We start from the raw sequence: 23,850 nt of genomic DNA on the forward strand, positions 1-23,850 counted from the left end.
TATATGACCAGCTGTCATCGTATGGTAGTAGTTGTTTTAGTTTGCTGGGCAATTACTTAAATGGTTTACATATGGCATGTGTGTGTGTGTGTGTGTGTGTGTGTGTTTGTGTGTATGTGTGAGTGTGTTTGTCATGAACAGGCTTAGCTGGGCAGATAGACTGGAACCTCACCAGAGAAGTTATAGTGAAGTTTGACACACTGGAGAACTGGATTTCCCCCCTTTTTTCTGGCTTTTCTGTCACACAAGTAAATGTGCCCTGTTTGGAATTCCCCTGCCGAGGGGCTCATCTTTTTTTCTCACTCTGTGGAATTCCGGTACCTGCCACAGAAAAGACCGTTACATCATTTCACAAGTGCTAAATGGCTAACCTTTCCTCCTCGCCATTCCTTAACTGCACATCCGTTAGCTGAAAGTCAAAAATGAAAACCTTTCTCCGCAGTTAAGAAACAATTTGCAGGTTAGGAATCCCCTCCAGCCATCCCAAGAAACACCCACTTTTTCTTTACTATACTCATATGTACACATGGGTATTTTTCTATCTGTGTGTACATGTCAATGTCTGTTAAGCACTTTGTGCTGACTCGGTCAGAAAAAGTGCTATATGAATCTGAATGACTCGACTTGACTTTGAAACCCCCACCCCCATTGCCAGTGCCACAGAGACGGCTAAGAGTGTCCGATGTCCTGACTTCTGAGTTTATGTGAAACGTGGCCTCTCGGCTCCCCCATCGCCGGTGGCTCATCTCCTGTGGAGCGAGCGGAGCTGTCCCATCTTCAGAGAGGCAGAGCGTGGGGGGGCAGGCGGGGAGGCACTCGCAGTACTGCAGAGACCTGCAGCTCCTCCCCCTGACTCCAGCACGCCCCCCCCCCCCCTCCAGAGAGTGTGAGGGACAGATAGAGAGAGAGGGAGAGATGAGGATGAGGGCAGCCGGGGAGAAGTCAGAGGAGCTGGTGGAAGGTAGACTACTGCTTATTCCACAGCAAACATACACACACACACACACTCATACACACAAACACACACACACACACACACACACTCATACACGCACAGCGGAATACCCGGCAGGTCCGTTTCAAAGAGCGCGCTGAAAGTGCCCCGCACTGAAAGAGGAGAGGAAGAAGGGATGAAGTAAGGAGGCGGGGCGGGAGCGTGGGGTTCGAGGACCCGCCCAGGACCGGGCGCCCGAAATGTCACCCCCGTCAGGCCAGCTGCTGCCCCGCGAGCCGTTGGACATGCTGTACATCTCCGTGGAGACGGCCATCGCCGTGGCGTCCGTGCTGGGGAACGTGCTGGTCATCCTGGTGGTGGCGCTCAACCGCGGCCTGCGGGACCCCACCTTCTGCTTCATCGTCTCCCTGGCGCTGGCCGACATCGCCGTGGGAACGCTGGTCATCCCGCTGGCCGTGGTCATCAGCCTGGGGCTGCGGACGCAGTTCTTCACCTGCCTCTTCCTCTCCTGCCTCCTCCTCATCATCACGCAGAGCTCCATCCTCTCGCTGCTGGCCATCGCCGTCGATCGCTACCTGCGGGTCAAGATCCCGACCAGGTGAGTCAACCCCCCCCCCCCCTTCCCCCCCGTGGCACAGCCAATCAGCTGCTCACAAACTGTACAGAAACTGCACACCTGCTTCTTCGGCAGGAAGTGTTGTCCGTTAAGATAGCTCCTCGTGAGTGAATTAAGAACACTTCTCTATGGACTGAAGCGCAACACTTTACTGAGCTAATCTGCACTTGCATCAAGAGAGAATGAAATTTAAATGGAAAATACACATAGCTTAGTTACTTGTACATCAGCTTGTAAAAAAAATGTGCAGTATATGCTTTTGATACATGCATGCACTTATATGTTAGCACTATCTTCTATGTGTAATAACAAGGTTCTCATTATTGATCTGACAACTGTGCGTGCAACATGTGAGCATCCTAAACATAAAAAAACTACATAATTTAGCGGCCTGTATTAAATGTAAACAGTGGTATGGAGGGGGGGAGAACACTCCTGTTGTATCTTCTCTGGTTTTCTCCCCCTCTAGCTGTTCTACGGGCGTATATATCTCTCTTCAGTTTAATGCAAATCAATGAGCTGGACGCGGAAAGCTTTTAAGCAAATTAAAATGCCTCGGCCAGTTTAAACAAGTCGTTTCCAAAAGAATTTGCTTTGGCTGAGCCACACTAATGTCTCATTCATTTAGGTGGCCAGGTGCATGGACCTTATGGGGTCAACATGTGTGTGTGTGTGTGTGTGTGTGTGTGTGCATGTGTGTGCATGTGTGTGTAGTTTGCGTGTGCATTTGTGTGTGTGTGATTTCCTTAACTGCATTTTTTAAGTAAGTGGAAATTCAAGCTTATCCTCATTTGAACTAAGTGTTCTTTAAAGAGCCCCATGGAAAATCAACGGGGTGCTTTCCTTAATTTTACATTAGTTGATTAAAATACATAAAGATAGAAAGTAGATGTAAACGAACATCACAATGATATATTATAGCTTGTTTTCCTTTTTTCATGGTAAAATGTTAGTATGTAGGCAGTTAAGATAACTGCATAGCTATTACTGACCAACCAACCCAAGTACAAGTAAACTGTGCATGACCTCAAAATTATTAGGTTATTATCATTAACAAGTTTATGATATATGCAATTATTATACTAAGTGTCTAAATATCATTAACCATAAAAATTCTAATGCTAACACCTGTGCCTGAACACTGGTACAATGCAGTTTCATAGCGACTGTGCAGCAATTACACGTGTGATAAATGTGTAATTACACAGATATAAATGTTTAATGTGCAGTAACAGTGTAATTATACAGATATAAATGTTTAATATACATGTATAATTACACAGATATAACTATTTAGCATGCAATAGATGTGTAATTACACAGATATAAATATTTAATATGCAATAGATGTGTAATTACACAGATATACATATTTAACATGCAATAAAAGTGTAATTACACAGATATAAATGTTTAATATGCAATAGATGTGTAATTACACAGATATAAATATTTAGCATGCAATTAAAGTGTAATTACACAGATATAAATGTTTAATATGCAATAGATGTGTAATTACACAGATATAAATGTTTAATACTGCCCTGGTCCTCAGGTACGGCGTGATTGTGACAGAGCGGCGGGCGTGGGTGGCGGTGTGCGTGTGCTGGCTGCTCTCCGCGCTCGCTGGCATGGTGCCCATGCTCGGCTGGCACAACCCGGACCCCAGTGCCAACCTGACGACGGCAGGCGGCGACATCGTCTGCCACTTCACCACGGTCATGAGCATGGACTACATGGTCTACTTCAACTTCTTCGGCTGGGTGGTGGCGCCCCTCTCCATCATGATCGGCCTGTACGCGCAGATCTTCCACGTGATTCGCCGGCAGCTGAACCGGCGCGCGGAGGCCACCTGCGACGCCAGCCGGTACTACCGCAAGGAGCTGAAGCTGGCCAAGTCGCTGGCGCTGGTGGTGCTCCTGTTCGCCCTCTGCTGGCTGCCGCTGCACGTGATGAACTGCGTGGACTTCTTCTGCGCGGGCTCCTGTGCGGTGCCCCAGAGCGCCGTGTACGTGGGCATCTTCATGTCGCACGTCAACTCTGCCGTCAACCCGCTGGTGTACGCCTTCCGCATCGCCCGCTTCCGCGCCACGCTGCTCCAGATATGGCGGCGCTGGGTGCTGTGCCACCCCGCCGGGCCCAGCCCGTGCCAGCCGTGCCCGCCGCTCGCCGAGAAGACGCCCTGCCCGCCCATCGCTAGCGCCCCCGCGCCGGAACACCAAGGCTGAGTGGCAGGACCCGCGGCAGTCCGATGCAGGTTTCCAATGGCAGCCGCCAGCCAATGGGCGCGCGCGCATGACAATGCGCCATGGCGGCTGGGTGGGAAGACACCACCCCGCGGGGCAAAGCTAGGTCTGACACTGGCAGGGCTTTGCTGGGGGTTGATGGATAAAGTACCGTTCATGAGTGAAATGTATATTACAGTCATCACTGCACTGCCCAGTGATGGACAGCCAGCACGGACTCAAACAATGTCATATGCTAATGTGATCATACCTTAGAACAGGGGCATCAGATACCAGCGCTTGAGGGCTACGGTGTCCAATCAGCAGCCAGTTCAGTTCTTGGAAACAGGGTATGCAGACTCTTGAAGTCACTGATTGGCTAAAGAGTTTGCATACTGCATAGTGCTGCCTCCGGGACTGGAGTCTGACGTCCCTGCTTCAGAAGTTTCCAAAGTTATGTTTTTATGTCAAGGAAAAACAGGCGTGTGAAACATGATGAATGCAGGAACACTGCGTGAACTATACAGCCTTTCATTTGAGATATTCTATACAGTAAATGTTGTAGAGTCCATGTGAATGGTCACTTATAAGAGCTGATCGTTGTGTTATGACCTGGTCTCGGTCACATGGTAACAGGAAAGAAAGGAAATGAACGGGAAATGGATAATGTAAATGGTTAAGCAACTCCAGTCCCTACTACCTAACCAAAAACTATATGGGAATGAAGGAACAAATGCAAGAATATTAAAGTAAACATTTAGTAATCATTTTATTGATTCGCTTGTGAGACTTGGTACAATTACTTCAAGTAGCAATTTATTTGAAGACACTTGTTATTGATAATCAATAAATTCATTCAAGTCAACGCTTTGCCAAGATCTACTTAGAACCACACTGAAAGTCCAGCAATATTGATCTGCCAGGACACCAACTGCTTCAAACAAGAAAAAAATATTTGAGTGGAAATTCCCCATAGGCAACTCAACTGAAATTATGTAACACGTCCATGAACACAAACCTCTGTTTTACTTTCTCTTCTGAACTTCCCCCATCACTGTGTGTCTGTGCAAGTGAACGTATAGACAGAAATGATAAAGCTGTATTAGTGCTTTTAAATCACATGAAATTTACCTTCCATGCAGGAGTTTGCCTTCTGATAATGTTCAAGTGGTGGAATTCAAACGCTGTTAACACTGGCTGTAGCTGTTCAGGAGGATTCAATTACCAGAAACTCCCAGATATTACTTTAATTCAATCTGTGATACATTAATTCTTTTTTTTTATTTTTTTGAATTTTTTTATTTTTTATTATGATGTTTGATGATGGTTTCCCATTAATTTAAATATTTTCAAAATCCAAAAATTGGATTTATTACTTTGTTCAAAATAAAATCTACAAGTCTCCTGAATGACAAATCCTATTAGTATAATCACTTATTAGTATAATAATGCAGCGTATGGTCAAATTCACTATTCAGCCACATAAATATACCAATGAATACTACTGCAATAATAATAGTAATAATAATAATAATAATAATAATAATAATAATAATAAAATATCTCTTCCACCACCTGCAGGTGACTCACAGAAACACTGACTGAATATTCAGTGGGGTCGGACTTCCCTAATCTGACTCAACAGCCTGTCAGGGAGAGAGAGCAGTTTTCTTTTTTTTAATGAACAATCGGCGCGCAAGGCTGAGTAACAATTCTAATCTCGTGGCCACTGAGCACGCTCGACCGCGTTTCAGAATTGCGTTCGCCCTTTCGAAGCGAAAAGGCGCTCGGCCCATTAAGCGCCTGATTTACGTGGAGCCGGCTGGCTTCACGGCTCCGCGGCGCTGAAGTGCAGCTCCGTCGTCAGGCAGACCCTCCGCACGGAAGGTTCTGGCACACAAAGTCGGGAGAGCAGTCTGGATGAATGGAGAAGTGTTTTTAATGGAAAATGCCAGCTTGTGATAAAGCCCCCATATCACAAAAAGAAATGCGGTCTTGCGAGTTTTAGGTCAAACCTGTTGATTCAGAGCGAGTGTGACGCAGTGATCGAGTAAATAGATAACCAGAATGATGTGAGAAATAATATTACTGTGTAGCGATTGTTGTTTTGTCCTCAATATTAAGCTTGAGCTAAACTGCAGCACTTTCTGTTTGAGAAGATTCCCTTCAAGTAATAATATCAGTTCAAAAAAATATGAAATATGACTCCCAGCTTACTGTAGACAGCATTACCACGGCAATAATGATGTTAACAAACCGAAAACAATCGGGGAAAAGACAAAAACCAGGACCTGAATTTATTTGTCTAATTTATTTGCCACAATTACTAATATTAAATAATGATTGTTATTTTTTGTAAATCATTTTTTAGAATGTATATTTACTTACATTATCAAGAATGTAACCGCTAGGGGGGCCACACGACCACGAGGGGGGCAACACAATCGAATGTTTATCTAAGGTAAATAACGTTATTTTCGTAATTACGTTATTCACTGGAACTACCGCGGAACTATCGGTATAAATTGTAAATGGAACGGAACAGTTCATAACAATGTAATGTAGGAAGGATTTTATCCTACAACACCCGCCCCCCTCCCTGCTCGACAGAATCCAGCAACACCCCAACCCCCCCCTCCCCCCCCACGCTCGACAGACTTGCTCAGGGCCACCAAAATCCTAGGGCTGGCCCTGTTCTCATGGAAACTTCAGAATGTTGGGAAGTGAAACAGAATTTTTTGGACGCGGCAGGGAAGGGGCCCATGATGGCGGCCGACCGGAGAGGTGCGACTGGGACGGGGCCCCAGACGGAGACTCCAGGGGGACATCGGGTGTGGGGGGGGGGGGGGGTGGCATCAAGACCGCCGAATGGGAAAAAGGCGCACGGAGGCTCGACCGTTCTGGCTGCAGACATGGCCGCCGTCGCCGTTAGACTGCGAGATGCTGTTCACAGCAGGGGGACTTGCAAACGCCACCAGGCATAATTATCCAAATGTATGCACTACATCTAACCCGCATGGCTTCCAATTACTCATCTCCCTGCTTAGCATTTAATGCTTATTCAGCTGAAAGGGTAACTCATTGTGACTTAAATTGACATCCTTTTCGAAAATGTCAAATGCCAAATCTATATCCGCCCTGTCTGATGTCTCTAGAAACATCCCTGGAGAAACGAAAAGAAAAATATGAAAAATAACCATTCTAGGAAAATGAAATTGTTCACTGTGTTCTACAATACCTATGGAGTCATTCAATATGTTGATACAAATCTAATTTTACTTGTCACAAGGCTCCACCTGTATGTGCAGAGAAGAGATTGAACATATTGTGACCTTACTCTTGCATTAACTCTCCTTTCTGGGATGCAACATCACAGTAATTATTCAAAATATGAAAATATTTCCGGGACAAAACTATTCAAACCAGTCTAAACAGTCATCAGCACCTAATGTTAGCTTGAAAGCCAGCACCGAATATCCACCAAATGCTAGCTTGGAAGCTACGAATGTACACCAGCTTGAAGGATTGCTATTTCAGAGAAAGTGTAACACCGTACATAGAATAACAGTGCATGCTAACACAGAACACTGAATAAATAGCGTATGTACAGTATCTGTCCTGGATTTATGAACCACAGGAGGGAAAAGAATCCTGTGAAATCCAATGTGGACTAATCTATTCAGGGTTAGTTCTTACCAAGTGTCTGTGCTAAATCCTATTAGTGCGCACCCACTGGCCCCCTGCAACACTTCAATCCCCAGCCTTGGTGGCTATGCAGGCAGGCATGGACAGCTGGCGAACAGTCCTCAATAGGGATTCAAGTCCTGTTATTCTGTTGTTTACTGTTATTAGCACCCTGTGTTTAGCCTGTGTGATCAACACCATCTAAACCTGGTGTATTGCCGATTCTGGCTGGATTTCTGTTTTTAACTGGAATGCTTCTGGTGTGACACGTGCTGGAACCGTTTGTCATGAAACCCTTCTTTGATTAATAAATTAAGTTGCATACATTATGGGGCTTGGTGCTATGATCTGTGTTCATTTATCACTCATTGCTCACATGGGCAGCCATCAAGAGGATCTGTATCTCTCATCTTTGTACACACCACACAACTGCGGATAGGAAACATAATTTCTCTCTCTCTCTCTCATACACATGCTCTCTCTCTCTCTCTCTCTCTCTCTCCACCATCTGCTTCCTTTACCTGGCCACCTGCCAACCTTTTGAGGATTTTCAAACTGCTGAGTATGTGGCTTCATCCCTTCATCTCCTTAGTGACGTGTCTGCCATAATCAGACCCCCCAGCTTTTCCTCGACCCCGCAACCAATCAGAGCGTCTGCAGGAGGGCCGGGTGCGAGGGCAAGAGTCAGCCTGACATCTGCCCTGTAAGCCAGACGAAGCCGACTCTGCCCTGGGAGACCGAAGGCACAGACAGACAACCGCGGAGCCGAGGGGTAGCGCACAACGCCGCTGGCAGGAACGAGGACGAGGCCTAGCTCTGCGTCAAGTCTTGAGAAAGCTGCTAAACGGGAGATGCCTCCTCTGGGACTCCGCGGCCATCATAGGTGAGCGGGACTGCCGGACGGACAGAGCAACAGGAGGAGGTGGCATCGAGTCGGTTTCCTCCGTTTATTTTCTCTTTCTGCCCGACCCTCTCACTCTGGGAGCTGACTGAACCCGCCGAAGATTCAGCTCTGCCTGGAGAACACCCGTTTGGAGGGGCTGAAGACGATTGACAGGCGTCCAGTGAAGGGAAAAGAGAGAAAGAGAGAGAGAGAAAGAGAGAGGGATGGCAGAGCAGGACGGGGTTGAGGAGGAGAGGGAGATGGAGGCGCAGGAGATGGACGAGGAGGACGCCCTGCTTCGTTTCAGCCGCTACAGCGAGGAGCGAGCCGCCGTCCCCTGGGACCAGCGCACCTTCAGGGAGAAGGTGGGCTACCACCTCGACCGCTTCTTCCTCGCCTTCCTCTTCCTCTTCTTCCTGGTGATGATGGGCGAGGCCGTCTACAAGGTGTGGTACATCGTGAACTTTCAGAAGCTGCAGCAGTTTGCGGTGGACGTGTTCTCCTTCTTCCTGAGGCAGGAGGAAGAGGAGGAGCTGATGGAGCTGTAACCTGGAGGGATCCGAGGACTCCCACGTGTGCGACACAGCAACACATCAAAAACAGTAAAGAAATCTTTTAGATGGCTCCCAGGAAGCAGAGATTGCTCACGGATTCATAATTTAACACACCACTGTCGCATAGAGTATGTATGAAATTGAATTTATTAATTGGACTTTTCTGATTGTTCCCATATTATTTATGTATTGTGTTCAGTGTTCATACCTTCTGAAGTTATAAAAACACAAAAGGATTTGTCAATACAGTTACACCAATTCAATGTTTAATATACCATCATAACCAACTCAGATTGTGGGCTTTCAGATCTTTCTTGATTTCCGATATAATGGATGATTTGAAATGAGAATATGGAACACCGTTGGATTTTTCCATCATCCATCATTTTCCATAATTTTCAGTAAAGTTCTCTGAGGCCATTGTCTGCATTGTACTGAATCTAGATCAATCCAGTAAAACTCCCTGTATGCTGCCTAAGACCAGGAGATCTAAATAAATTGCATGAATTAATAAATTGTATGTTTTGTAAAACGTTAATGACTGCTGACAATGTGAAACTCCAACCAACTGTGAACCCACCAGTCTCCTGGGCTGCGCAACATATCGTGAAGGCATCCTGATAAACGTTCATGATGAGGAGACCCTTGGGGGACATATTGAGATAAAGCACTGGGCGATGGGGCAGTCATAATGCACCCTTAACCATGCCGCTGCTGCCTGCAGGCTGGAGCTCAACCGGATGGTAGGAATTAGCTATAATGGCACCGTGACCAAGGAGGTTCACAGACTAGGGGGTAGAGTATTCCCCGTCTCGCTGTGCAACAGTGACTCCATCAGGTTGAACGCAGTACTGCAACCTGCCTGCCTAAATGGCAGCATGCCTTTTGGAGGATGTGCCCGTCGGTGCTCTCCTGAACTTGGAGAGGATGTTGCAAGGATGAGATGCTCTTAAAATGCACCTGGACACAACACATTGATGAGGGAAAAAAAAAAAAGAATGGAAGATAAAGTATGAATGTGTGTGTGTGTGTGCGTGTGTGTATGTGTGTGCGTGTTTTTACAAACACAATGACTTAAATGAATCATTTGTGCTGAAACACAACAAAAACCATGCAGACAATGTGGCCCTCCAGGTCTGGAGTTTGACACCCCTGCTTTAAGTGATGTACACTATCATCACTACTCAAAAGAAAAAATAATAATAAGAAAAAAAAACAGCTATACACATAAACTCAAGAATATGTGAAACTAATTTTACACTCTTCATAAACTGAAGGATACTACACAGTACACACATTTTGCAAATGTTAGTAAGCTTCCCAGCCACTGAAATGAGTCATTGCCGCTGATTGCCTATCATCAGTGATTAAGGTGCTCCATATTAGCCCCCTGAGGCCCAGTCACTCAGTGTAATGATGTGGGCTGCAGATCTGATCGAATCTGGGCCTCTCAGTGCTGACTTTGGCTGGGAAAGCCTCCAGGCAACCAATAATTAACTACAACCGATGCAGACATACAGCCGCGACTGGGCATTACAAATTAGGGAGAAAAATGAGGAGGGGGTGTCATGTTTTGGGGAAAAAACGCTATTACTACGCATTACATAACAGTATTGCATACAGTCGAATCATACAGCTGTATATTAAGTGAAGGTTAAGAACTTCTAATGATGAGGACAACAGCAACACCCCAGCCGGGGGATGAAACTGACAAGCCTAGTTCCCTTACCGTTATATTACACAGCCATATCACTGCATGATGGTTTTGTTTTCATTGTAAAATCAGGAACCAATTTAGACCCAGGTGAGGCAAGTTAATTGTGTAATCAACCACTTTAATCTCTCAATTAAGCACTGGGCAAAAATGGAAACCAGCACACATTAAAGCTGTGGTCCTCTGGGGTCAAGGACTGAACCCATGTCATGCTCTGTTACCCATGGACAAGCCTCTCCTCTTTATATCCCCGCAGACATAACACCTGGCTATAAAAACACTACTGTATATTTGCCGATAGGTCTGCACATATTGCAGGGAGGATACCCATTGATTCCCCCTGACAACATTTACATAAATAGCCATAGAAAAGTACTTCAGAAACCCAGGAGCAGAAATCATAAGCAACGGTTTGATATCTGAGAATGAGATTAGCCACAGACCCATCAGCCTTTCTCAGACAGTCAACATCTTCCTGCATTTCCTACGTGGTAAAATAACTTGATTTGTTATCAAGTTTCCTAAGCTCTCTCTCTCTAAACGCAACACTAGTAAATTAACCAGTGGCAGCCATGAATCAAAACACAAATCACATCCATACATTTGTATACATTCGTATAAAACCATAATTATGATGCTAGAGGAGAGGTATTTACGAATGTTTCCTCAGTTCCTGTCCGTAAAAAATACATTCTGTGCTACCGGGGGCATAACTTGGCAGATGACATATCTGCCATCCGAATATCTTCCTTGTTGTCTATCTTTTTTTTTGCAATCTTGTGCCGTCTGTCGGACATAAATAGTATTGAAGTGCACGTTCATGCGCATGCTCGCTCTTTGTTTACGTTATCTTATATTGTAAATATATCACAAAAATTAAACTTATGACGTTTAACATCGTATTTGTCTAGACTCTAGACTATGGTCACTTTAATTGTGTAAGTAGTTTAAAACCGTGATTAGGATAAATTTAGGACATTGACCTTTGACACGGAAACCAGACGCGGAAATCTTTGAGCAGCTCAAATTACGTTCTCTCTCTCTGGATCTCGAGCGGACTTGACGTTTCGTGTCTGTTATAGACTTAAAGTATGTACATTGTTGTAAATCTCGACAATTTTCTTTATAAAATGTTAAATTTGTGTACGCTGCAATGTTCTACAAACACCTAGCTTAAATTTAATTTCTGGTATTTTATCTAATCGAAATTATGTCGAATTTCAAAATCGCTAGCTAGCTAACTACAGTAGCTAGATAGTCACACGTGCTTCAAGTATCTGAACTAAAGCTAAACAGCTATTGAGGCATAGTTAAATAACTATTAGACCAGAACAAAATATTAGTAACGTTAGTTATATAACCAACGAAAAGTGATATCCCTGGAATTTATATATGTATCGTGCCCAAATATGTGCCTAATGACGCGTGTGAGCATGAATGTTAGCTTTCTGGCTAACCACTGGGCTTGCCCGCTACGCTTTGTGAAAGGCTGCGTTGTTGACTTGAACGACTGACTGTAGTTTTATTCATTATGCTTCTCACTTTTGTTCCTTTGGCTAGTTAGTGATGTTCCTTTAGCTAATTTACTTCATAGTTAGGCATTTCAATATTGCCAGTTGGCGGCTGCTCCATACCTAGCTAGCCGGTTGGCGAGATATGAGCATAGGATATCACGCCCAATCTGTCAACATTATCTAGCAGCCGCGGCAGTTCGTCAATAGCCGCTTATGATGAGTCCTGCTTTATAAAGTTAGGCAGTTGACGTTACTAATTCTGCTCCACACGCTTGGTATCTCTGGCTCCTGTCATTTTTTTTTGTGACAATAGAGCGGTCGCGCACTCTTAAATCCATTTTAAAAAGAATGCCCTCTAGCGATTATCCGTTTCAAATGTCACTGAATATGATGTTTTGCTGTAGGCTGACACGTTTTCTGTGTTCCTCCTTAAAGAATGCGTTACGTGGCCGCTTACCTCCTGGCTGTGCTTGGTGGGAACTCAAACCCCTCTGCCAAGGATATCAAGAACATTCTTGGCAGTGTGGGAATCGAGGCCGATGACGAGCGTCTTAACAAGGTGAGCCGCCCCACTTTGCTACTTTCGTAAAACTAGTCACCTGTGCAAATGTCTTGTCCCACCCTTAGATTTATTTAGGTTCTAGTACCGTATATATGTGGTTTTACGTTGTGGAGAGCCACTGTCTTACCGAGTTGGTGAGAACACAGTTGTTCTCAGGTTTTGAACATGGGCTTTAAAAAATATAACTGGATACTTCCGTCTGTGACAAGTCAGCTCAGCAGCAATACTGCTGTGGATTTGTCTGATTTTAACTTGGTTCTCTGACTCCACAGGTCATCAGTGAACTGAATGGAAAAGATGTCAATGAAGTCATGAACGCTGGTGAGGAACTCCTTTTAAAAACAGTATATTGGGGTACTACCAATGCTTCTGTGAAGTGGTTCTGCTGCTGTTTTCTTAAAAAATGCTCCACATTCATTAGCTGGTCCACGTTTGGTCTGAACCTCCATGTTTTAACTTCTAATGGAGTTCCCAGATGAAGTACAGACTATATTTTTCATTTTTTTTGCAGGCCTCTCGAAGTTAGCCTCCGTGCCAGCAGGTGGTGCTGTTGCAGCTCCTGCAGCTGCTGGGGTGGTGGCTGCACCTGGGGGAGACGCTCCTGTCGGTAAGCATGTGCTTAGGAATATGTGACTGAGAACCAGAGATGGTGCCTAGAGATTTAACCTCACCGGGGAGAGATTGCTGTATATGATAACCCCAGAATGCAGGCAATGGCAAATTAAAAATTTGTAAAAGTAGAAGAATGTAGTCATAGTTGTTGTCAAAGTGTGTAAAAATGCATGCAGTGTATCCAACAGTATTCCTTATCTTGAATATGAATATTTCACTTGCTCTCGTGTTTAGTCCAAAATGACCTGAAACGTGTGCTGTATTAAATGCTCCCGAACAGCAAGTGGCAGAAAAGGCAGTACCGTGATGTTTCTGTCTTTTCTTCCCCCTCTTCTTAACAGCGGAAGAGAAAAAGGAAGAGAAGAAAGAGGAATCCGAAGAATCGGATGAAGACATGGGCTTTGGCCTCTTTGATTAACTTTTCTTTACATGTTAAAAAAGCAATAAAAACTGAAAAACAAATCTGGAAAAAGTTTCTTTTCATGAAAAACACATTCACCAAAAAAAAAAAAAAATCAAAAGCCACGGAAATAAAATCAAGCTTTTTCAAATTTGAGTAGGACTCGAGTCCTCTTGTGTAGTTTTAATTGTGCCCTTATTCTTGTGCAGTTGCAGTACATATTATATAAGAAATACTAAAGCATAACACATGGCCTCTGGGGATTCTGAACAAATCGGTTACCATCATCTTAAACACTGATGAAGTATGTTCATGTATTTCAAAAAATGTTTGGGTAGGAGTGCTTCCTGGACTCAAATTGAGTTTGTTTGAGGTGCTCTTTGGAAGGGATACTTATAGACTTCAAAATCAAAGAAAACTCGCAGGCGCACTCCTTTTTTAACAATTAAATTGCCTTTATTGTTGTGGCGTGGTCATATTAAACCTTTAAAAACAAACTCCGACGCGTTTTAGCATCAATTTTTCGTCAGGGAGTCAAAAAAAAAAAATCATCTTTCCCTGGATGAAAATACCATTTTCATAAATTCAAAATATATTTTGGGTCATAACGGAGCCCTGAAGTATCACTTGTTTGAGGCGCATGGCTGTGCTAGGTACTGTAAAGCGCTAATTTAATTCCTGAGCAACTGCGGCAGCTGTTGCGCAGTGGAGATTTATTTCAGTGAAAGATTAAGGCTGGAAAGTTTTAGGACTGTGGTGTGTAAAGGATATTTGCGCATGACTGGGCATTTCAGGATGTTGACAGGGCACCTCCTCAGATATAAAACCAAAATGAATTTAAGGCATACACATTTCATAACTTTTGCCTCTAGTATTTTTTAGGTGAGAATACATTGAAATTCAGAATATCTTAAAGGTAAATATCAAAATATTACGTGTATATTGTGTAGTTCTTGGAGAAGTAATAGAAAAACAGTCATAGTAAGACAAAATAGGCACATGTTTAATGTGCTATGAAAAAAGATGTTGCAATATGAGAGGACATAACAGACTGATCTCACATGGGCAGTTCTGCATTATTTTCAGCTTATATCTATTAATGGCATCAGCCAAAAATAGCTACTCACAATGTGACAGTGCACAGCTGTGTAAATTCACCCAATCCCAGTTCCTGTTGCTGCCTGAACACCTCCCTCACATGCAGCTGCCCATTGGCATAAAGAGGAGGATGAAGCCAAGCTGCAGGCTCCTGCACGTCTCTCCGTTCCTTTACTATGCCCGTGGAAGTAAAATACGAGATCATTATCGCCAAGCGCCACCCCTCATCGTGGGGTTGAACAGGTCATTGCCAGGCAGTAAATGTTTCTGAGCCAGGAGTATTGCTTAATAGACTCATAAACTTGCTTAAGCTTCTTGGGTGCAAAGATCTATCCATAAGCTTGCCAGAAGTCTGGAATGCTTTATATTTTTGGTGTACATGTGCATTATTTTCTAAGGCTTTCAAAGGGCCGACTATAAAATACTGCAGATGTTGTAAGTAATGAGAGTAATCTTTCTCTTTGCAGTGGCCACTATGTAGCCTTTCTTACAGCTTCAGATAACGGAGGTCTTCTTCACCTCTAAGTGTATGGTAAGTTGGTAACTGCTAAAGTAGATTGATTGTATTGCCCCATGTTACAAAATGTAATGTGAACTAGCCCTTTTGGACTACCAGCATGAATTCCCTTACACTGGGCTATCTGAGGAAGAGGATCTGGAGAGGGTGATGACGTCCAGGGAGAGGCCTGTGCCAGGTACAGAGGAGGCAGTTAATGGAGGAGGTGCCTGAGGAATGCTATCCCGCCCCTGGAGGCCTTGGCATGAGCCTGAGTTTCCTGGAATAGGCTCTTTACCTCAGCCTGTTCCCCCAAGTATAAACAGGCATGCAGACTACACCCAAGCTCCAGGGCCAAGTAGAACTGAACAGCAGACAGTACATACACACCACTCTGCCTCCCTTCATCTGTTCTTCTTGCAGTTACACTGATCGCCTCACAGGGGCGATGTTGCCATTCACGTGCCTATTCACTCCTGCTGCAAAACAAGCACAGCATTTTAACTGTAATTTCGTAAATTTAAATATTGCAGTGTAAAGAAACTTTATTTAGAATATATAAAAAATGACATTCAGCTACTAACCAGCACCCAAGAAATCCCTAGTAACTAAAATGCGGTGTCATTTATTTCTAAAATTTTTAACACAAACTGACTAATTCTATAAATGATAATATAGGATCTTGCAGGTTATTTTATAAACTCATCCCTCTGAAACTGTTAGGACTGATTACTCCTAATAGGTAGGCCTACATATTTACCCTCCTGCTAATTGCATGAGAGAGTTTAATATTTGCGTGACTTCAAGATTCTGGTTGTTTCACCGTTGCTGGGCAACAGCGTTGCTGTGCAACCTCGTTGCCCGATTTGGTCTTGTGGGATTCCTCGGCACGTTCCTCTCAGGGTACCTGAGGTCCTGCCTGCTGCTGCCACACATGCTGCCTCCCTCTGTCATTCTCTCCCTCCTCTGCAGATAGATTGTTCGGCTCCCTTCTTTTGCACCCTGCTCAGGTACTTTGGATCTCCTTGATGTTGTGGTTGGAAGAGTGCGTTAGGAGACTGCCACAGGTGGAAAGTCCTGGGGTCAGTAAAAGTCACGCCATGTGTTTATTCCACCCATGAACTCTGCCAGCTGATTTCACTAATTAGTTATACCTCCTGGCTGAAGAATTTTGCAAATTAGCAAATCCAGGTGATTTGAACAAAATACTGGGAAGGACTTTTACTCTGGAGACTGCTATGGAAACATTTTAGTGTGTATGGATCATATGCATTGTGAGAAATTAATGTATATTTTTTTATTGTATAGTTGTTGTATGTTGTATCCTAATGAGCTCTGTTGGGGAAATAAGCACTTGTTCTCCATACGTGCAAGTGCACACTGCACACACATTTCCACGCTCGTGTGTTTGCGTGTGTGAGCATCGTGTGTCCTGGAGCCCGCTTCACTGGTTGGTACACCTTCCTCAGAAGGCCCCCTGGTGGTACGAGCAGGCAAGGCTTTCCAGAAAAAGCCCCACAGTTGCCTCACCCGGGCATTTTCCTAGGTGTTTGATGTGGCGGTGCCAGGCAGCTCAGCAGCTAAGAGGCAGTTCTGCTTCAACTGCTAAATCAGCTTTCTTTCATCACACATTGCAGAAGAACCAGCCAAACTGGTTTCCAGGGATCATAGTGGTGACAGTGTGGCCATTTTACAGCCGGCTATTTTGCATGTTTTGTATTTGCCTTCAGAAGCGATCTTACAGGAATGACGTGGGCAGTTTCATCAGAAACATAATAGATGTAGACATACGAAAGTCCATTGAGAGACTGCACCACAAATGATCCGTGGTAGGAATAAATTCCTGCTCCTTGAACAAAGGAATGTTTTATAAAGACTGGCGACTGAACCTACTGGCTGACACTACTGGGAAAAAGGATGAAGTACACCCCTCTAAAATACTTATTTTTCAACTTTTTATGTATGCTTGATGCGTGTGGAATGTAAAGTATGAATGTACCCCTGCCCTAACAATCTATTGTTGCTGGTTTTTAAAATAAAAACTAAAATAAATAAAAAATAAATGTTGTAATTATCTACATAACTCCAGCAGTACTAACTGCAGTTGCAATATTTTACTATTTTACCATTTTACACTAATGTAGCGTAGAAAAAATCCCACACATTGGAATAAAATTGAAAACATTTATTCAGTAAAAATGTATTTTAAAGAGAATTGCATTGCAAGTGTGTGCCTGCACACACTGTTAAATATTTTAACTGTATTATGTATAAAGTGCCTAGATTTAAATATCATCTTAGTTCAAGGGGAAATAAACATTGGCTTATTTCAAAGAAAATATTTGTTTAAGAAAAGATGTCCTTGTAAACGCTATCATGTAGTCCGTCCTGTTGTGTCCACTAAATCAGCAGTCAAGGTGTGCTTCCTCTTCTTGCTAGCAGACGTCAGAGATTTTTTGCATTTTTATCAGGTTTCAGGGTTTCCTTGGAAACCACTCTCGGCTCTGGTGTTTGCTTTGGTGTTTGTTTCTGTTTACAGTGAATCCCAGGTCCCAGGAGTTGAGAACGGACTCCGCTGGGCGATGAGGTTCCTGTTTCCACTCGCTCTGTTCAACTGTGCTTAGTCTGGACCGCTGAAATTCTGCGCTGGTCTCGACTGGGATTCCTGCAGACATAATAAATAATGATATTAATTATTAAATTATCCATCACACCGCTGTGCCACTTAAAATTGTGTACGATTACACTTATGCAAGAATTCATTTTTTCAATTTTGTCCTAGATACAGCTTTCAAAGATAAGTAAATAATACAGCAGTTACCACTGACAGAATAATTTAATGTGAAAACTGTAATGTGGTAGCATGAATGTTATTTAAAATTATCAGACAAGACGCCGACTAAACTGTAGGTAATTTTCACCGATAAAAGTAAAAAAAGTTTTTTGTGCCTTTTAGCATAATGTTTGCTAACATGGGTTCTACCTGAGTTAAAACAGGGATATTAATACAAGTCGCAAAGTTAATACTGTGATTCGTAATAGACCCTGTTGTGGGGGGGGGTGACATAGCTCAGGAGGTAAGATCGATTGTCTGGCAGTCGGAGGGTTGCCGGTTCAAACCCCGCCCTGGGCGTGTCGAAGTGTCCTTGAGCAAGACACCTAACCCCCAACTGCTCTGGCGAATGAGAGGCATCAATTGTAAAGCGCTTTGGATAAAAGCGCTATATAAATGCAGTCCATTTACCATTTGTATGATAAATGCACCCAAACTGCATGAAATGCACTGTAAACCTTCAAAGTGGGATGCAAACTGTGAACATGAGTTTGACACAGTGAAACTGCCATAATATGCATTCATTTAGAAAGTTTCAAAAATGACCTTGAACTGAACTACTTCAAACCCAGGTGTGTGTACACACTCTAAACCCAAAGACCAGACCCCTCTGTAATGTACAAATAGCATTTCCACAACATAGACATAGCATTGTAGCAACATGATTATACTTGACATGTCTGTGAGAAAGGTGGTAAACTGGGAAGTAGGCATGGGAGGGACTTGGAAAAGAAGCTCCAATTGTCCATTGACTCAGTATTGTCAATAAAACTTGGTTAAAAGATAACACGGGTAATTGAGATTTTTCCAGTATCATCAACATATCCTATGCAAATACCAGAACCAAAAGTGTTTCTGTCCAACCAGGAAAGCCATTCATTTCAGCTGTGTGCTGAAGTCGTTAAATGCACCTCAGAAAAACATTTTCATTTTTATAAAATGCAACCTATTATCACGAAAAACATGGCTAGTTTAGTTTTTTTTAACCAAATTTGCTTCAAAAGAGAGCAAATTGTTAAATTTGATGGGGACTGTTTTCAGTATTTCGGTGCTGTGCCAAACTACATTCCACATATTGAAAAAGCAATTGTCAATTTATAAAGTTGTTTCAGTTAAAAGTACTAGGTTCTTTGTAATGGTGGGTTATGCCAAAAGCAGAGCAACATCATGTCTTTATGCCTTTTTTGTACAACAATGGAGTTCTATAACTTCTGGTATATCAGCATTGGGTTGACGCTTGTAGGATTAATTAATTGAGAGTTGGAAAAAAATATTATGGGTTTCGGTCTCTTAATAGAATATATTGACGATACTGAAAAATGTGGAAGCAGGGAAACAGAGTATCTTTGTGTCATTTGGCACGGCTACGTGGACACGTCACCACAGGCCTCACACCTGGTTTTCTGTTGTTAACCCTGAGCCTGAGCAGGAAGTGATCTCATATGTTCAATCACAAGTTTTTTTTCCCCAATTCTATTTGGCACGTACACTCACAAACTGGCCACAGGCGGTATTTTATAACTTTGTACTTTTTAAAAAATGTATTGTTGAATACCGTTCAACAGGAGTCTTTGTATCACCAGTAATAGGATCCATGACTAAGCAGGCTAAGCGTATCCTATATCTCACTGATGGCCTCAAAGCCACCACCACCACCCCCCCCCCCCCCCAAAAGACCCAAAGAGGCCTTATTCTCACCGGCCCATGAGCCACGCTCATCTGGGTGAAGCGGTCCTGCAGGTACTGGTTCCCGAAACCCATGATGCGGCCCAGGGTCTGGCTGGAGAGGCCGGCCACCTTGGCGGTGAAGTCCAGGGTGAAGGCGAACTTGACCAGCTCCGGGGCGGTGGCCGCGCCCTCCGGTGGCAGGGCGGGGGCCCCCGACTCCACGTAGAGGTCGGCCAGCTGCTGGAAGGAGCCGTAGGACAGCGTGTGGAAGAAGGAGCCGACGCCACCGTCGTTCAGCTTCAGCTGCGCAGACGCACAGGGAGAGACGGTTCGACGCGATTCGTACGGAAAAGCAAAATAAACCCGCACCATAATTTTATATAAGCTGCTAGTGATAGTAATGATTATAGGCTACTTACAAAAGGAAAGAGCACTGCACACTCAATCTCTCTAAAATTTAAAAATAAAACTGCAGTATTCATTTTTTTTTTCTTTAAAAAATTCATTAAACATCACAAAAGCCCACAGCCTTCCTGTACTTCCACTCTAAGCTTAATACCCTACGGACCTGAGGTGGGATTTTATTAGTGGAATGACCACACAATGGTGACTGAGGAAAAGTACCAGAAAGAAACTGGGCATGGACCTCATTGACAGCGCAGTTAACAAGTTAGTTAATTATTGCTTTTGCACACAATGACGTATAGTGTCCCTGCCATGTCACCTGACACAGAAAGCACATTGTAAAATGGCAGTTCTAGACAGGCCATGCAAAGAATGTATGGAGATACTGTACAGTCCAGTATCTCCTCACTCAAAAGAAGAAAAAAAATCTGTAACATCATATAGTCTTATTTTCTTAGATATTAACTTATTTTCACTGACATAAATGTGAGAAACACCAACCTCCTTATCAATGGCATCTCCTTGCTGTTTAATCAAATTTATGATCCTTTCAATAACCTCCGCTTCTGAAAGAACAGAGGCAGATATTACACAGAGACACAAAGAGCAGGATTTTGAAAAAGATTATATGTAAACATGTTGACAGATTCCAGTAATATAATTTCATTATTTAAAAACGTTTATGTTGTGAGAACTCAGGCTTCATCAAACAGGTTCGCTCAAAAATGCGAACGTAGCCTACTTCCGGAAAGGACTACAAACTGTATTGTTTATATATATAATAACGTCGCTACTACCTATATTATGACAGTTTTATGACAGTTTCCCCGACCTAACTCAACCTACAATTTAAAGACAGACATAGTCTACACAATTGCCTAGTCATAAACTTCCAGCCCCAATATTAGTCATAATATTGCCTGCATTTTTGTTGAGCAATATTATGACTTGTTGAACCATAAAGCTTTAAAACACGTTTAACCGCCATATTTATAAACTATTCGTGGAACGTGCGCGGTACTGGTACAATTACCAGGGTAACAGGGAACTTCGGCAGGCTTCGAGACCCTAAAACTGGCTAGATAGCTAGCCAGCTAATTCGTTAACCAAGGTAAATCTATAAATGTTTGCTATCATGAAAACAAGATAGCATTTAAGCCTACTGTCTGGGAGGAACCGCCGCAAGCTCTACTGCTACATTGTATTCGTAAGTTTTACCAACTGCATTGTTAATAAATAAACAAATAAATACATACAACATAGTATGTCTGCATTAAGTCCTAGTCTAGTGCTAACTAACGTTAGCAACATCTGTTTAGGTTAGTCATAGACTGTGCTTAAAACACCATTCCTTCCAACTCCAAAAGAGCTAAAAGCAATTGTTGGTTAAGTTACCTTGTAAGCACAAGGAAGCACCTGCTAACAAGCTAACTTAACTATGTAACAAAGGGACTCAATTTAATATGGGTGAAACGGACTTCTAGCAGTCTCTTCGCACCCTCTGCTAATAGGCAAGCAACAATGTATTATTTTAATACGCAATCCTTTGGCAAGCAGACATTTTTCTAGAACTATGGCCATATCAAACCTACAGCTGAATTTTAATTCACAACCATCATCCACCTACGCTCCAAGCAACTTACAACACATTTCAACACGCTACCTGGGAAAAGTGCACACTGCACTGTTCTTATAGCGTACTGACAGCTAATGGGACTAGTGCCAAGCGCAACTCTTTCTTGCCTTGTTTGGTATTATAAAGAGGAAATGAACTTCCTCCAGAAGCTTGCTGTGTCGTCAGAGTACCTTCCATTATATTGTTTAATACTGGAGTCACCCAGTGATACTCCAGGGGCACAGTTCTCACACTGATGTTTTGCCATTTACCTTACCCAGTGTGTGGGTGTGAGGATTGCCAGATTTATAACATAATTTATTTTAAAAATTGGACTATGTGAGTTTTATAATTGCATTTTATTATGGAGGATTGCTTTTGGGAACTTCCACACGTTGCTTAAACTTAAGGGTTCCCAATAATAATAATAACCCTTACCTTTAGCATTCCTAATCCTCAAAGACTCAGGGCTTTGATCAAAGATGCTGCGACGCTCATCTGTGGGACTGTCTTTCACCTCCTTCACAATCTTCTCCAACTCCTCTGATACCTTTTCATAGTATAAGCTTGTTGGCTCCACACTGACAGCTGTAAACAAATGAGAAAGAGTATTAGCATGTAATTAATTAATATATTTCTAAAGACTGTTCTCAACTGAAGCATTAAGAACAATATCGAAACTTTCCAATGGGTTGACCAGTGTATGGATTCACAAATTATCAGATTCAGATACGGCAAGACAATCAGATGATGGCTGATCAGTTAATGTAAATTCATGGTAAATACAGTTTAATAATCGTTGACCATGCTATTAGTGTTTTTTCCACAGCCTTTGCAGTTGGTACCCAACTTGAGAGTATTTTTAACCCCACAGTTAGTTCTCCAATTTTTCAGGTAGCCAATCAGAAGTTATCTTAGGTTTGCACTCACGATTTTGTATGTGCTCTGTTTCAGACAGGTCCAGAGTGCTGGGCTTCTTCAGAGACCTTCTGGCCTGGTCCGAGCCACGGTTTCGGAAGGAGAACTTCCTGCGAGTAAGCTTCCTCCTGACAGACCGTCTCGCCTGAGGTGAGGACTGGTCACCGTCCGAGGAAGGCCCATGGACAGGCAGACAGGAAATGGATGGGGAGGGGGTGTCCAGGGGGGCGAAGGACCCCACTCTCTCTGGACTGCTGGATTTTCTTTCCTCCTTTTTCTCGCCCCCCTTCCTGGAGAAAAGGCTCAGGAAGCTTTTTAAGAAGGACGGCTTCTTAGTTTTCTTGGCGCCTTTCTTGTCGTCCTGTTTCGGCTCTGTGGAGCTGTCCAAACGGGAGACCGCGAGCCTCTCTGAGGGGTCGTCTTCTGGGGGGTCCGTGGAGCTCTCCAGATGGGCCTCCAGGGGCCTTTCTGTGGGGCCCTCTGTTGGGCCCTCTGTGGGGGCTGGCTGGAAGCCCGCGATTACCGCCGCCACCTCATCGGGCGGCAGGTGGGCGGAGCTGTCGCTGGAGTGGCGTCTGACGCGGCTGCTCTTCTCTGCAAGGGCCACCCACTTGCGGGGTTTGACCCCTGGCCTCCTGCCCCCGGCTCGCCCGTCGTTGACGCTCAGGCTGCGCTTTACATACACTTCCAGCAGGCGCGTGGCATCGTTGCGCCCCAGTGACAGCAGCTGTGGTTGCGGTGCTGCATCCCGCCCGGTGGATTCCATGCTGATTTCCCCCTGTGACAAATAACAGGTTTGAATTTACCGTAAATTACAGAAAATAAGAGCACAAAGCAAAACTCAGTCAGGAGCCGAACAGAACTTATTTGAGGGTGAGGCTCTTTGTGTATTGTAAGGGTGGTGTGGACACTTCTTTTTTATTATATATGAATTTAATGTACAACAGCAAATACATAAAAAAAAATTGTAACAGCTATCAGGAACTATGCACGTTAGGTCTGATATTACCTGTAACACTTACTGTTATACTTCTTAACACTGAATTTATAGTAACTTTATTGGCATAAACTAGCATAGACCTCCAGAATAAATTATTA

The 23,850-nt window shown here is 43.6% G+C and overlaps 3 protein-coding genes across 3 annotated transcripts; 2 read left to right on the top strand and 1 right to left on the bottom strand.

Annotated features, from left to right (window-relative positions):
• Positions 1-571: 571 nt before the first annotated feature.
• On the top strand, positions 572-4,252 carry LOC135237721 (adenosine receptor A1-like). The gene is made up of 2 exons (XM_064305095.1): positions 572-1,553; positions 3,127-4,252. Exons 1-2 carry the CDS (start codon positions 1,195-1,197, stop codon positions 3,797-3,799), a joined length of 1,032 nt encoding a protein of 343 aa, XP_064161165.1. The 5' UTR covers positions 572-1,194; the 3' UTR covers positions 3,800-4,252.
• Positions 4,253-11,564: 7,312 nt separating this feature from the next.
• On the top strand, positions 11,565-13,781 carry rplp2 (ribosomal protein, large P2). The gene is made up of 5 exons (XM_064305094.1): positions 11,565-11,720; positions 12,581-12,704; positions 12,980-13,028; positions 13,219-13,314; positions 13,661-13,781. The coding sequence occupies exons 2-5, from the start codon at positions 12,582-12,584 to the stop codon at positions 13,735-13,737; spliced, it is 345 nt and encodes a 114-aa protein (XP_064161164.1). The 5' UTR covers positions 11,565-11,720; position 12,581; the 3' UTR covers positions 13,738-13,781.
• A 3,702-nt stretch (positions 13,782-17,483) lies between these two features.
• On the bottom strand, positions 17,484-23,518 carry LOC135237719 (uncharacterized). The gene is made up of 5 exons (XM_064305093.1): positions 22,765-23,518; positions 22,273-22,422; positions 20,721-20,785; positions 19,845-20,117; positions 17,484-17,978 (listed from the first exon to the last, which is right to left on the bottom strand). Exons 1-5 carry the CDS (start codon positions 23,516-23,518, stop codon positions 17,934-17,936), a joined length of 1,287 nt encoding a protein of 428 aa, XP_064161163.1. The 3' UTR covers positions 17,484-17,933.
• Between the last annotated feature and the right edge of the window lie 332 nt (positions 23,519-23,850).

The sequence above is a fragment of the Anguilla rostrata genome, chromosome 13 (assembly GCF_018555375.3).
Source record: "Anguilla rostrata isolate EN2019 chromosome 13, ASM1855537v3, whole genome shotgun sequence".
NCBI classification, from domain to species: domain Eukaryota; kingdom Metazoa; phylum Chordata; class Actinopteri; order Anguilliformes; family Anguillidae; genus Anguilla; species Anguilla rostrata.